The 13,886-nt window shown below is 47.4% G+C and overlaps 1 protein-coding gene across 5 annotated transcripts in view; it reads left to right on the top strand.

The window, feature by feature from the left end:
* Positions 1-13,886, top strand: part of LOC137371185 (von Willebrand factor A domain-containing protein 3B-like) — a 293,943-nt gene that overhangs the window by 79,245 nt on the left and 200,812 nt on the right. For all 5 annotated transcript variants that reach the window (XM_068033287.1, XM_068033286.1, XM_068033288.1 and 2 more), the window contains exon 14: positions 11,070-11,252. In XM_068033287.1, the coding sequence (XP_067889388.1) occupies positions 11,070-11,252 (183 nt within the window). The remainder of the gene's footprint in view (positions 1-11,069; positions 11,253-13,886) is intronic.

Here is a 13,886-nt window from a genome sequence, read left to right as displayed (position 1 = left end):
AGCGGAGGTCCTCTGCAAAGCGGTCACCCAAGCTGCGGTTGGCCTCACCAATGTAGAGGAGGCCACATTGTGAGCAGCGAATACAGTATACTAAATTGAAAGAAGTACAAGTAAATCGCTGCTTCACCTGAAAGGAGTGTTTGGGGCCTTGAATAGTGCCAAAATTAAATCCGGAGCGGGAAGGCCTGTGATTGACCTTCCCACCCCACTGCCAATTGAGGCCCTTAAGTGGGCAAATAATGCACAATTAAGGGGCCTCATCCCACCACTGTTGCAATTAGCCCCAGTGGTGGACGGGCCTATCGCCACATGGGGAGCACAGCAAGAAAAACCGTGCAGGCTGCATGCATCCAGTTGGGGCAGGAGTTGGTGGGGGGGGGTCCCCCTCGTTAAACGGCACTTAGTGCCTTGATGAGGGACCCAACATCAGGAAGGGGAGGGCCCGCTGCAGACCCCCCTACCCTGCAATCCCCACCCTGCAAAACCCCTCCCGTCCTGCTGTACCTGTGGCCTGTGTCCAGCGCTACTCCGAGGCCTCCGGTGGGTGCTTGATCAGCAGCAGCCACCGCCTCCACGGTGGCGCTGCTCAGTTAAAGAGCTGCCGGCCTCTGATAGGTCAGCAGCTCTCAGAGCGTTGATCCTGCTGTCCACATATGTGCCTAATTGGCACTTGATTCGGCAGGCCTCCCACAGATGGGGCAACGCGGGGTTCTCGGTGACATGTTTGCGGGAGTTCGAGACCCCTGTCGCCCGGATAAAATCCAGGCCTACATTTTGCACTTTGACATTATTTGCAATCATGGGGGGTTGGCTTTAATGTGTAAGCTGACAACACCCTGCAATACCTCTTGTTATGATCTCCTTAGCCATCAGCAAACCAAAAGAACCAAATTTGCTGAGCCATTCCAAATAGAAAAAAAAAGATGGACAAGATTTCACTTGTATAACTTTTACTTTAACAATGAAACCAAAATCAACATGAATTAATAGACAGCTCATGGTTTATATATAATACAAATAACACATTAACTATCAGATATAACAGAGATTTACAGGACAGTCCACTCAGCATATATGGCACCAATTACAGCCATAAGGTTCTTCAAAGCTTTGAACTTCCTCAGGTAGATCTCCAACGTCTTTCTTCAGGGATTTAGCTGCTCTTTCTCATCTGACAGCAGTTCCCCTTCAATTCGAATCCAGGGGTATGGTCTTCATCAAAAGCTGCATTTCTCCAGAACCTCCTCAGCTTGGTTCATGACAGTCTTGACAGCATGGAATCACCAGTGTTTCCTTTATCTGAGCCCTTCAGTGACAATCTTGTACACTGTATGGCCGGGTCTTGTTAGTCAGCCACTTTAAGCAACAGAAAGAGCTCCTGAATTGTCTGCCGTCACCACAGTCCTGTGCTTTCTGCCTCATCTGCCTGGTCTGGGGAGGACACTGTCTCCTTTTATCTGGTTCCAACCAGTGTCAGTTTCCCTAAAAACCTGAAGTTTTTGTTTCAGCTTCTGTTTTTTTAGTTTCGGTTTCTGTTTCAATTTTAGTCTCTCACTCAATTAGGGTCTGTCTCAGAAAAAAACAAGCTTTTCAACAAAGGATTCCATACACTCTCCACCATCTCTTTTGACCTTTCGACTGCCACTTTTCTGTCAACCTGCTTATCTGAAATGAGTCACCATTTCTTCCAGTTAATCATTGAAAAGACTAAAGCAATACTAAGGCCAATACTCCTTCCTCACCATTTTCTTTTTTTTTGATTCATTCATGGGATGTGGGCATTGCTGGCGAGGCCAACATTTATTGCCCATCCCCAATTGCCCTTGAGAAGGTGGTGGTGAGCTGCCTTCTTGAACCACTGCAGTCCATGTGAGGTAGGTACACCCACAGTGCTGTTCGGAAGGGATTTCCAGGATTTTGACCCACTGACAGTGCAGGAACGGTGATATAGTTCCAAGTCAGGATGGTGTGTGACTTGGAGGGGAACTTGCAGGTGGTGGTGTTCCGATGCATTTTCTGCCCTTGTCCTTCTAGTTGGTAGAGGTCGCGGGTTTGGAAGGTGCTGTCTAAGGAGCCTCAGTGTGTTGCTGCAGTGCATCTTGTAGATGGTACACATAGCTGCCACTGTGTGTCGGTGGTGGAGGGAGTGAATGTTTGTGGGTTGCCAGTCAAGCGGGCTACTTTGACCTGGATGGTGTCGAGCTTCTTGTTGTTGGAGCTGCACCCATCAGGCAAGTGGAGAGTGTTCCATCACACTCCTGACTTGTGCCTTGTAGATGGTGGACAGGCTTTGGGGAGTTAGGAGGTGAGTTACTCGCCACAGGATTCCGAGCCTCTGACCAGCTCTTGTAGCCACGGTATTTATATGGCTACTCCAGTTCAGTTTCTGGTCAATGGTAGCCCCTAGGATGTTGATAGTGGGGGATTCAGCGATGGTAATGCCATTGAATGTCAAGGGGAGATGGTTAGGATCTCTCTTGTTGGAGATGGTCATTGCCTGGCACTTGTGTGGCATGAATGCTACTTGCCACTTATTAGCCCAAGCCTGGATATTGTCCAGGTCTTGCTGCATTTCTACGTGGACTGCTTCAGTATCCGAGGAGTCGCGAATGGTGCTGAACACTGTGCAATCATCAGCGAACATCCCCACTTCTGACCTTATAGAACAAAGAACAAAGAAAATTACAGCACAGGAAAAGGCCCTTCGGCCCTCCAAGCCTGCGCCGATCCAGATCCTCTATCTAAACCTGTCGCCTATTTTCTAAGGGTCTGTATCTCTTTGCTTCCTGCTCATTCATGTATCTGTCTAGATACATCTTAAACCGCTATTGTGCCCGCGTCTACCACCTCCGCTGGCAACGCGTTCCAGGCACCCACCACCCTCTGCGTAAAGAACCTTCCACGCATATCCCCCCTAAACTTTTCCCCTCTCACTTTGAACTCGTGACCCCTAGTAATTGAATCCCCCACTCTGGGAAAAAGCTTCTTGCTATCCACCCTGTCTATACCTCTCATGATTTTGTACACCTCAATCAGGTCCCCCCTCAACCTCCGTCTTTCTAATGAAAATAATCCTAATCTACTCAACCTCTCTTCATAGCTAGCGCCCTCCATACCAGGCAACATCCTGGTGAACCTCCTCTGCACCCTCTCCAAAGCATCCACATCCTTTTGGTAATGTGGCGACCAGAACTGCACGCAGTATCCAAATGTGGCCGAACCAAAGTCCTATACAACTGTAACATGACCTGCCAACTCTTGTACTCAATACCCCGTCCGATGAAGGAAAGCATGCCGTATGCCTTCTTGACCACTCTATTGACCTGCGTTGCCACCTTCAGGGAACAATGGACCTGAACACCCAAATCTCTCTGTACATCAATTTTCCCCAGGACTTTTCCATTTACTGTATAGTTCACTCTTGAATTGGATCTTCCAAAATGCATCACCTCGCATTTGCCCTGATTGAACTCCATCTGCCATTTCTCTGCCCAACTCTCCAATCTATCTATATTCTGCTGTATTCTCTGACAGTCCCCTTCACTATCTGCTACTCCACCAATCTTAGTGTCATCTGCAAACTTGCTAATCAGACCACCTATACGTTCCTCCAAATCATTTATGTACATCACAAACAACAGTGGTCCCAGCACGGATCCCTGTGGAACACCACTGGTCACACGTCTCCATTTTGAGAAACTCCCTTCCACTGCTACTCTCTGTCTCCTGTTGCCCAGCCAGTTCTTTATCCATCTAGCTAGTACACCCTGGACCCCATGCGACTTCACTTTCTCCATCAACCTACCATGGGGAACCTTATCAAATGCCTTACTGAAGTCCATGTATATGACATCTACAGCCCTTCCCTCATCAATCAACTTTGTCACTTCCTCAAAGAATTCTATTAAGTTGGTAAGACATGACCTTCCCTGCACAAAACCATGTTGCCTATCACTGATAAGCCCATTTTCTTCCAGATGGGAATAGATCCTATCCCTCAGTATCTTCTCCAGCAGCTTCCCTACCACTGACGTCAGGCTCACCGGTCTATAATTACCTGGATTATCCCTGCTACCCTTCTTAAACAAGGAGACAACATTAGCAATTCTCCAGTCCTCCGGGACCTCACCTGTGTTTAAGGATGCTGCAAAGATATCTGTTAAGGCCCCAGCTATTTCCTCTCTCGCTTCCCTCAGTAACCTGGGATAGATCCCATCCGGACCTGGGGACTTGTCCACCTTAATGCCTTTTAGAATACCCAATGCTTCCTCCTTCCTTATGCCGACTTGACCTAGAGTAATCAAACATCTATCCCTAACCTCAACATTCGTCATGTCCCTCTCCTTGGTGAATACCGATGCAAAGTACTCGTTTAGAATCTCACCCATTTTCTCTGACTCCACGCATAATTTTCCTCCTTTGTCCTTGAGTGGGCCAATCCTTTCTCTAGTTACCCTCTTGCTCCTTATATATGAATAAAAGGCTTTGGGATTTTCCTTAACCCTGTTTCCTAAAGATATTTCATGACCCCTTTTAGCCCTCTTAATTCCTCGTTTCAGATTGGTCCTACATTCCCGATATTCTTTCAAAGCTTCGTCTTTCTTCAGCCACCTAGACCTTATGTATGCTTCCTTTTTCCTCTTAGCTAGTCTCACAATTTCACCTGTCATCCATGGTTCCCTAATCTTGCCATTTCTATCCCTCATTTTCACAGGAACATGTCTCTCCTGCACGCTAATCAACCTCTCTTTAAAAGCCTCCCACATATCAAATGTGGATTTATCTTCAAAAAGCTGCTCCCAATCTACATTCCCCAGCTCCTGCCGAATTTTGGTATAGCTGGCCTTCCCCCAATTTAGCACTCTTCCTTTAGGACCACTCTCGACTTTGTCCATGAATATTCTAAAACTTACGGAATTGTGATCACTATTCCCAAAGTAGTCCCCTACTGAAACTTCAACCACCTGGCCGGGCTCATTCCCCAACACCAGGTCCAGTATGGCCCCTTCCCGAATTGGACTATTTACATACTGCTCTAGAAAACCCTCCTGGATGCTCCTTACAAATTCTGCTCCATCTAGACCTCTAACACTAAGTGAATCCCAGTCAATGTTGGGAAAATTAAAATCTCCTATCAACACCACCCTGTTGCTCCTACATCTTTCCATAATCTGTTTACATATTTGTACCTCTATCTCACGCTCGCTGTTGGGAGGCCTGTAGTACAGCCCCAACATTGTTACCGCACCCTTCCTATTTCTGAGTTCTGCCCATATTGCCTCACTGCTCGAGTCCTCCATAGTGCCCTCCTTCAGCACAGCTGTGATACCCTCTTTGACCAGTAATGCAACTCCTCCACCCCTTTTACCTCCCTCTCTATCCCGCCTGAAGCATCGATATCCTGGGATATTTAGTTGCCAATCGTGCCCTTTCCTCAACCAAGTCTCAGTAATAGCAATAACATCATACTCCCAGGTACTAATCCAAGCCCTAAGTTCATCTGCCTTACCTACTACACTTCTTGCATTAAAACAAATGCACCTCAGACCACCAGTCCCTTTGCGTTCATCATCTGCTCCCTGCCTCCTCTTCCCCTTAGTCACGCTGACTTCATTATCTAGTTCCTTACAGGCTTTAGTTACTACCTCCTTACTGTCCACTGACCTCCTCATTTGGTTCCCATCCCCCTGCCACATTAGTTTAAACCCTCCCCAACAGTGTTAGCAAAAGCACCCCCAAGGACATTGGTTCCAGTCCGGCCCAGGTGTGGACCGTCCAATTTGTAATAGTCCCACCTCCCCCAGAACCGGTCCCAATGTCCCAAAAATCTGAACCCCTCCCTCCTGCACCATCTCTCAAGCCACGCATTCATCCTGACTATTCTTTCATTTCTACTCTGACTATCACGTGGTACTGGTAGCAATCCTGAGATTACTACCTCTGAGGTCCTACTTTTTAACTTGGCTCCTAACTCCCTAAATTCTGCTTGTAGGACCTCATCCCGTTTTTTACCTATATCATTGGTGCCTATGTGCACAACGACAACTGGCTGTTCACCCTCCCCCTTCAGAATGTTCTGCAGCCGATCTGAGACATCCCGGACCCGTGCACCTGGGAGGCAACATACCATTCGGGAATCTCGTTTTCGACCACAGAACCACCTATCTACTCCCCTTACAATCGAATCCCCTATGACTATAGCCCTTCCACTCTTTTTCCCGCCCTTCTGAACAGCAGAGCCAGCCACGGTGCCATGAACCTGGCTACTGCTGCCTTCCCCTGGTGAGCCATCTCCCTCAACAGTATCCAAAACGGTATACCTGTTTTGGAGGGAGATGACTGCAGGGGACACCTGCGCTGCCTTCCTGCTCTTTCTCTGCCTTTTGGTCACCCATTCCCTTTCTCCCTCAGCAATCCTAATCTGCGGTGTGACCAATTTGCTAAATGTGCTATCCACGACCTCCTCAGCATCGCGGATGCTCCAAAGTGAGTCCATCCGCAGCTCCAGAGCCGTCATGCGGTCTAACAAGAGCTGCAGCTGGACACACTTCCTGCACGTGAAGGAGTCCGGGACATCAGCCGTGTCCCTGAGCTCCCACATTGAGCAAGAGGAGCATAACATGGGTCTGAGATCTCCTGCCATTTTTAATCTTAAGCTTAACTTAGTCTTAACTTAGATAAATGAAAAAGGAACGAAAAGTTTTTACCAATCACACATAAAAAAAATAAATAGAAAAAGCCTTACCTTATCTACACACCACCGAGTCCTTTTTTTTTTTGGTTAGAGGAGGAGGGCGGGTGGGAGACACTACAGGTGTAGTTCAGCCGCTGCCCAAATATATAGGACTTACTTACCCAGCTGCCACCTCGCTCTCCCTGTCGTCGCTGATTAGCCAGCAGCTCTCAAAGAGCGGGGCTTGCGTCGCTGGGGTCATTGATGAAGCAGCTGAAGATGGTTGGGCCTAGGACACTACCCTGAGTAACTCCTGCTGTGATGTCCTGGAGCTGAGATGATTGCCCTGTGACTGTGTGGGTTTTCGCCGGGTGTTCCGGTTTCCTCCCACAGCCAAAGCCTTGCAGGTTGATAGGTAAATTGGCCATTATAAATTGCCCCTAGTATAGGTAGGTGGTAGGGGAATTGAGAGGGAAGGTGGGGATGTGGTCGGAATATGGGATTAATGTAGGATTAGTATAAATGGGTGGTTGATGGTCAGCACAGACTCGGTGGGCTGAAGGGCCTGTTTCAGTGCTGTATCTCTAAATAAATAAAATAAATAAACCTCAACCATCTTCCTTTGCGCTAGGTATGACTCCAACCAGTGGAGAGTTTTGCCCCTAATTCCCATTGACTTCAGTTTTGCTAGGACTCCTTGATGCCCTGCTCGATCAAATGCTGTCTTGATGTTAAGGGCAGTCACCCTCATCTCGCGTGTTGAGTTCAGCTCTTTTGTCCATGTTTGAACCAAGGCTGCAATGAGGTCAGGAGCTGAGTGGCCCTGGCGGAACCCAAACTGAGTGTCACTGAGCAGGCTATTGCTGAGCAAGTGCTGCTTGATGGCACTGTTGATGACATCTTCCATCACTTTCCTGATGATTGAGAGTAGACTGATGGGGCGGTAATTGGCCGGATAGGACTTGCCCTGCTTTTTGTGTGCAGGACATACCTGGGCAATTTTCCACATTGCTGAGTAGATGTCATTGTTGTTCTCAGGCTGAGCAAGATGGTTTGCAACATTGGCATCCTATTAGCTACTGAGCTGAGTTTCTGACGCAATGGGGGGAATTTTATATTCATCCTCACAGCGGGTTTGGAGGCAGGAGAGCATAAAATCGGGTGGGATGGTGGCGGGTGGGACCCTGCCACCTTCCTGCCTCCACTGAAATTAAGTCTGTAGCGATAAGGCCTGTGAACGGCCTTCACACCCCGCCACCAATTAAGGGCCTCATCCCACCATCGCCACAAGTAGCCGAGTGGCAGGCGGACCTGTCACTGCATGGAAGCACGGCAAGAAAAATCATGCGGGCTGCTTGCTGGCTCCGGGAGCAAGCGATGGTGGTGTGGTGGGGGGGGGTTCCTTTGGTAAAAGGCACAGAGCCTGAATGATGGACCCGGCATCAGGAACGGTAGTGGGGGGGGGGACCCGCTGAGAGACACCCCCCTGCCCTTGCTGCCAACCCCACTACACCCTCTTCCCCCGCAACCCCCACCCTGCGAGACCCCTCCCACCCTGATCTTGGGTGCTCCACTGCAGCCGCCACTGCCTCCTAGGTGGCGCTGCTCAGTTAAAGAGCTGCCAACTTCTGATTAGCCAGCAGCTCTCAAAGAGCGGGACTTGCGTCGCTGGGGTCCTTGATCCCGCGGAAGATCCACCGCTGTCCAGTCAATTGGCACTTAATGTGGCAGGCCTCCCACAGAAGGGGTTCTCGGTGGCACTTTTACCGGAGGGCGTGACCCCCATCATCTGGATGAAATTTCAGCCCATATCTTCTTCTTCACAAAGCTGGCTCCTTCCAATTCTGTAATATTACACATTTTTGCTCCTACCACAGCCCATCAGCTGCAGAAATCTTCATCCATGCCTTTGTCACCTCCAGACTCAATAATGCTATTGCAGCCAGTTTCCCAACCTCCATCCTTCTTAAACTTCAGTTTGTTAAAAAACTTTGCTGCCTGCATCCTATTCCACACCAAATCCCATTCATCTATCACTCTGGTCCTTTATGACGTCTATTGACTCAAATTAACTCAAACTCATGTTAATCTTTAAATCCCTTTGTGGCCTCACCCTTCCTTATCTCTGTAGCTCTGTTTCACCAACTCTGACCTATTGTGCATATCCCGTTCCCTTCACCTCAGCTACTAGTAGCTCTGCCTTAAACTGTCTAGCCCATACTCTGGAATTCGCTGCCACAGCCTCTCCTCCTCTTCTCCTTTAAGACCCTCCTTAAGATCTAGCTCTTTGACCAAGCCTTTGGTCAACCATACATCTTTAACTCAGCATCCATTTATTTCTGATTACACCTCTGTGAAGCACCTTGTAGCATTCTTCTATGTTATAATTGGTTGTTTTCTGTGAAAGAGACTTAAAAGTGAAATGTTTAAAATTGTAAAGGGGATTCACAAAGTCCATCCAGGCAAATTGTTCACTATTTGAAGGGTTCAAATATTGGAAGCATGAGTTAGAAAGGTGGGGGACCATAATGTGGTCAGGGAAAGGACAGAGTCGGAAGATTGCTTTCCGGGCACTGGAACTTGAATCTACTGAGATTTGGCTCCATTTTCTTTCTGCCGCAAATTCCTGTCTTCCTCCCCACCTGCTCAGAACTATTTTTGTGGGCATGTCCAGGGGAGGGCTCCTAGGAAACACTCAAAATTCTGTCCAGTCCGCCCATCAACAGTACCAGCAGAACCTATATCAGCTAGGAGCCGATCAATGTCCTGTACTGTTCCTTACTAGACTACAAAACATACCACTGGCAAAGGTTTCAGAGGGCTGTGATTACCTCTCTAAGTAATAAGGACATCTAAAAAAAAACTACCTCCTTTATCTCTTGGGCTCTTTCTGGCATGGTACCTCTCCAATTCGATTGCTGACTGCTGGGATGGACATTTCTGTTGCTTCTGCACAGGTGTGCGCAGCCTGGCCCAAGTGACTGACCTCATCCTTGTGATTTGAGGTGGGATCTATGGTGATGCTGTGGGCAGTCAGGAGTCCTGACCTGCTACACCTATGGCTGTTCCGGATATACAGAATTCGGTGCCCAAAGAAGATAGAAATAAGAAGGAAAGTCAGCTGGAGCTCTTTCACCTGAAGCATAATAAAGTTGTGAAAAAGCCTTTCAAGCAGACTGTCGAAAATGCTTCAAAGTACAATTGGATGTATGTTCTGGAGAGAGACGGGAAAAACCGTGAAACAACTGTCTGGACCATAGCTCTCAGAAACATAGGACTGGATTTTATGAGCGTGCTGCAATTTGCGGCGGCACGCTCTCATCTCAGTAGTCTGCTCATGCGGAGCGGCTGTCACTGCGCCCCCGTGATATTTCGTGGGGGGGCTCATTTAAATGGAAGGGGTGGAGTGGCTGCTCTGACCTCGGCAATGCTTCTGGCACCACCGCGCAGGCTGTGGCTCCATTTTTAAAGAGCCTCAAGCCCTTTATATAAATTTAAATATTTAAAGGTCCTGCCGCAAAAATCTTTGAAATAAAATTTTATTCAAACTTTACATCCCCTCTCCCACCACATCCCCCCCAAATGAGTACTCAATAAATAAAATTACCTCTATCCCCAGAAAGCCAAATTTTCAAATAATGAACTTTTGCCTCCCCACCTTCAGAACATTTGACCCTCAAGCCCTTCCCATCATCCCTACAACCAATCGGAATGGTATTCTCTGCTCCTACACCCCTCCCAACCTGAAGATTTCACTGCTTCGCCCTCTCCACCAGTGTCATGCCTTGTAACTCCGAATGGAGTTCGAAAGGCGCGGGACTTCTGACTGGCGGCTGTAATATCAGGGTGGGACAGCTGCCGGGACGAGGTAAGTTGATTTAAATTTATTTCCATTGATTTTAATAAGTAAATGAAGGCCCCATTGCCGAGTGGCGAGGGGGCCTCACCGAGGCCTCACCGTCACCAGTAAAATGCGGCAGGCCCTTCTCGGCGTCGGGGGTCATGGCGGGCCTCTTCCAGAAGAATTTTCCCAGCCTCCTCGCCACAACCCTCGACACCGGAGGCCTCATAAAATGCAGCCCATAGGAGTATGTAAGCCTTCCCACTACGACAGGGTGCCAAGAGAAGGAGTTCAGGGCAACAACTCAGCCATAGTGTGGCATTGATCATCTGTGAACCACTGTTGCCCTGCTTGACAAAACAATGTGACATTTAAAGTCTAGAGTTATACATCTTGTTTAGTAAAGTTAGCTAGACTACTGCTGAACACCAGTGGATGTCACACTACCTCTAGCTCAAATGGAGGACTCTCATATTAAGGTAACACTGTCATTTTTTTTAACTGTTCATTTCAATTAAAGGTTAATATTGCTTTATGTGTTATTATCCAACACAGCCTCCAAAAACCATTTTTGCTCAGGTGCAGCTCATCCGCCTTGTCCCTATTCATTCCATTGCGTTTAACTGTGATGATGTTGAAGCCAATGAGTTTCTATATGAACTTTCTGAGAAGACAGGTGGACGATTCCATTCCTATAACAGTGATATGAGGGTGACCAGTAACCCTCCGCCATTTGTGGTAAGGAAATTCTCACACTGGAAGTGAAGGAAAATATTTCAAATCCTTGAGAAACTCTTTCGCAAGTGAATTAAATGCATCACTAACTAAATTTTTAATTGTCTTGTTTACAACTTGCATTGATATAGAATATTTAATATAGTTAACTGTCTGAAGGCTCTTCACAGGAATATATCAGATAAAATTTGACACCGGATTACATAAGGAGATATTAGGACAGGTGACCAAAAGCTTGGCCAAAGAGATAGGTTTTAAGGAGCGTCTTCAAGGAGAGAGAGGTAGAATGGTAGAGAGATTTAGAGAGAGAATTCTGGAGTTTAGGGCCTAGGCAGCTGAAGTTCTGAAGGTCATTGTCCGAGTGAGGGGAAGAACAAAGGCAAATTTATGAGTGTGATAATCTGTCTATTCTGTATTGTCTTTTTCTCGCTTTGTAAAGATTGACTTATTTATCTTTAACATATTAAGTGATGGACTTTACACTGTGGTGGGACTGTGGAGAATTTCCTGGGGTGAAGGAAATGATAATGTTCCTGGCAGACCCGAGAGCTAAAAGCACTCTTTTGATAACTTGCTTCTGCGTGGGCAAGTGAAGGACATAGCTGGAGAGCTCTTCTGGTTTTCACAGCAAACACTCCCAGGTCAGGTATACCATGGCAGATGCAGAGTTAAGCTCCCTCTGTTCTGCCTCAACAATGCACCTCAGCACCAAGCTCAGATATGTGGCACATTTTGCATTTCCCACATCAGTCATCCTACAGTCTCTCTGAGTTGGATTGCCTGTTGGTACCGATTTTGTGCTTCAAACTCATGCCCACTAGGAACAGTCTGGAGACTGCACACAGTCGATGTGCTTTACTGTCAGCCGAAGGAAGACATTGTAATCCCATCATTCTAGGCTGGTATTGAATCTGAATCCCAGGGGTGAAGTGCCAATGTCCAACTCACTGGGCTGGATTTTAAGAGCCCGCTACCTATCTCAGTGGTGAGCTCAAAAAATGGTGACCTGCCTGTGCGGGCCGCACGCCAAAGAGATCAAAGGTGCCTCATTTAAATAGCCAGGGCGGCCTGCCCAAAACCCCCCAGCACCGCCCCCACCCCCCAACGTGGAGGGGGCGGGCTGTTCATCCCCGGCAATGGCATCAGCTGCCTTGTGCAGGTGCTGGTGCCGTTTTTAAAGGGCGGCCAGTTCTGCCGGCTTATTTAAATATTTAAAGAAAGCGCCCCCAAAATTAAATAAATAAATTTCTGATGCCCCTTTCCCACCCCCCCTCCCCAATGACAATTACAATAACCATTTGCCCTTCCCTCCTAAAGCACTTACCTTTTACATCTGACTTCCCCCCCCCCACCACCACCTAATACATGTATTTTACCCCGTCCCCCCCACCCCCGCGGTGACAAATGTACCTCCTCCCCACTCCCCACCAGTGTGGCGCCGTGTTTCCCAGACAAGGATCTGAAGGCACAGGAGTGCCGGCCGCCATGCCGAAGCTTACGGTGGGCCCTCATGATTGAAGGTAAGTGCATTTAAATTTATTAATTTTATTGATTCACACAAGTAAATTGTGGTCTTGCCGCCCAGCGGCGGGGTTTTGGGGGGGTAGCGGGTGCCACCACGGAGCCTCGCCGCCAGCGGGAGGATCGAGCCAGACTCTGCCGGTGTCAAGGTCTGTGGCGGGCCTCATCTGGAGCCATCTTCAGGCCCCCGCCGCCATGGATCACGACGTCGAGGGCTTATTAAAGTCCTGCCCACTGCATCACCCAGTTATCTTGGCACTAAACATTTAGTGAGGATGAATACAATTATTGATTACGAGTGAGTAAGGACAGGGGCAGCCAGTCAGAAAGGAGAAATACAGACATAAAACACATTACCAATGAGGAACCAGATAATTGCTGAACTTGACAGCCATGATACAAATGGCAATGACAACATTGGTAGGAATGTTTGGTAGGAATATGGGATTAGTGTAGGATTAGTATAAATGGGTGGTTGATGTTCGGCACAGACTCGGTGGGCCGAAGGGCCTGTTTCAGTGCTGTATCTCTAATCTAATCTAATAGATAAATGGCCACAAAAGACCTGATTTTTATTATACGATACTTGTGGCCTCTGCATTACTTGTTTATGTTGGGTGGTTAATGTTTCCCATAAGCCAATAGTGGAACTTTCTCTGTGAACCAAATGTTGGTGAATTTTGAGTATTCTGAAAAACATGTCATTTAGCAAAAAATTTGAAATAATTCTAATTTATAAAACTTGTTTAGTTGTAGATTGCTTTTGGTTTTGTAAAATAAATTTATATTTCAGCCTGTTGGGAAGGACAGAAATATAGTTTCGTCAAATTGCCAAAATCTTCTAAATGCATTTTAACCACATCATACTAGAATACAAAACTCCAAACTATTTGCAATTATGAAACTAGAGCTTTATGAATGTACTCTGGACAGAACTATTGAACATGTTGACAGAAATGTTGCGGAGATTTGGGCTGCTGGAATGATTGGAGTAAACCTGGAAACTTTCCTGCCCACTTCATGGCACGGGGGCCGGAGCCATGTAAATGACTCGGCCTATCAAATTGAGGCCTGTACAGGTGGCGTGCAGTGGATACTGTTCCAGTTCCTGTTCTG

The sequence above is a fragment of the Heterodontus francisci genome, chromosome 6 (genome assembly GCF_036365525.1).
Source record: "Heterodontus francisci isolate sHetFra1 chromosome 6, sHetFra1.hap1, whole genome shotgun sequence".
NCBI lineage: Eukaryota > Metazoa > Chordata > Chondrichthyes > Heterodontiformes > Heterodontidae > Heterodontus > Heterodontus francisci.
Note: the sequence above shows the minus strand (reverse complement) of the source record. Positions and strands in the feature narration are given on the sequence as shown.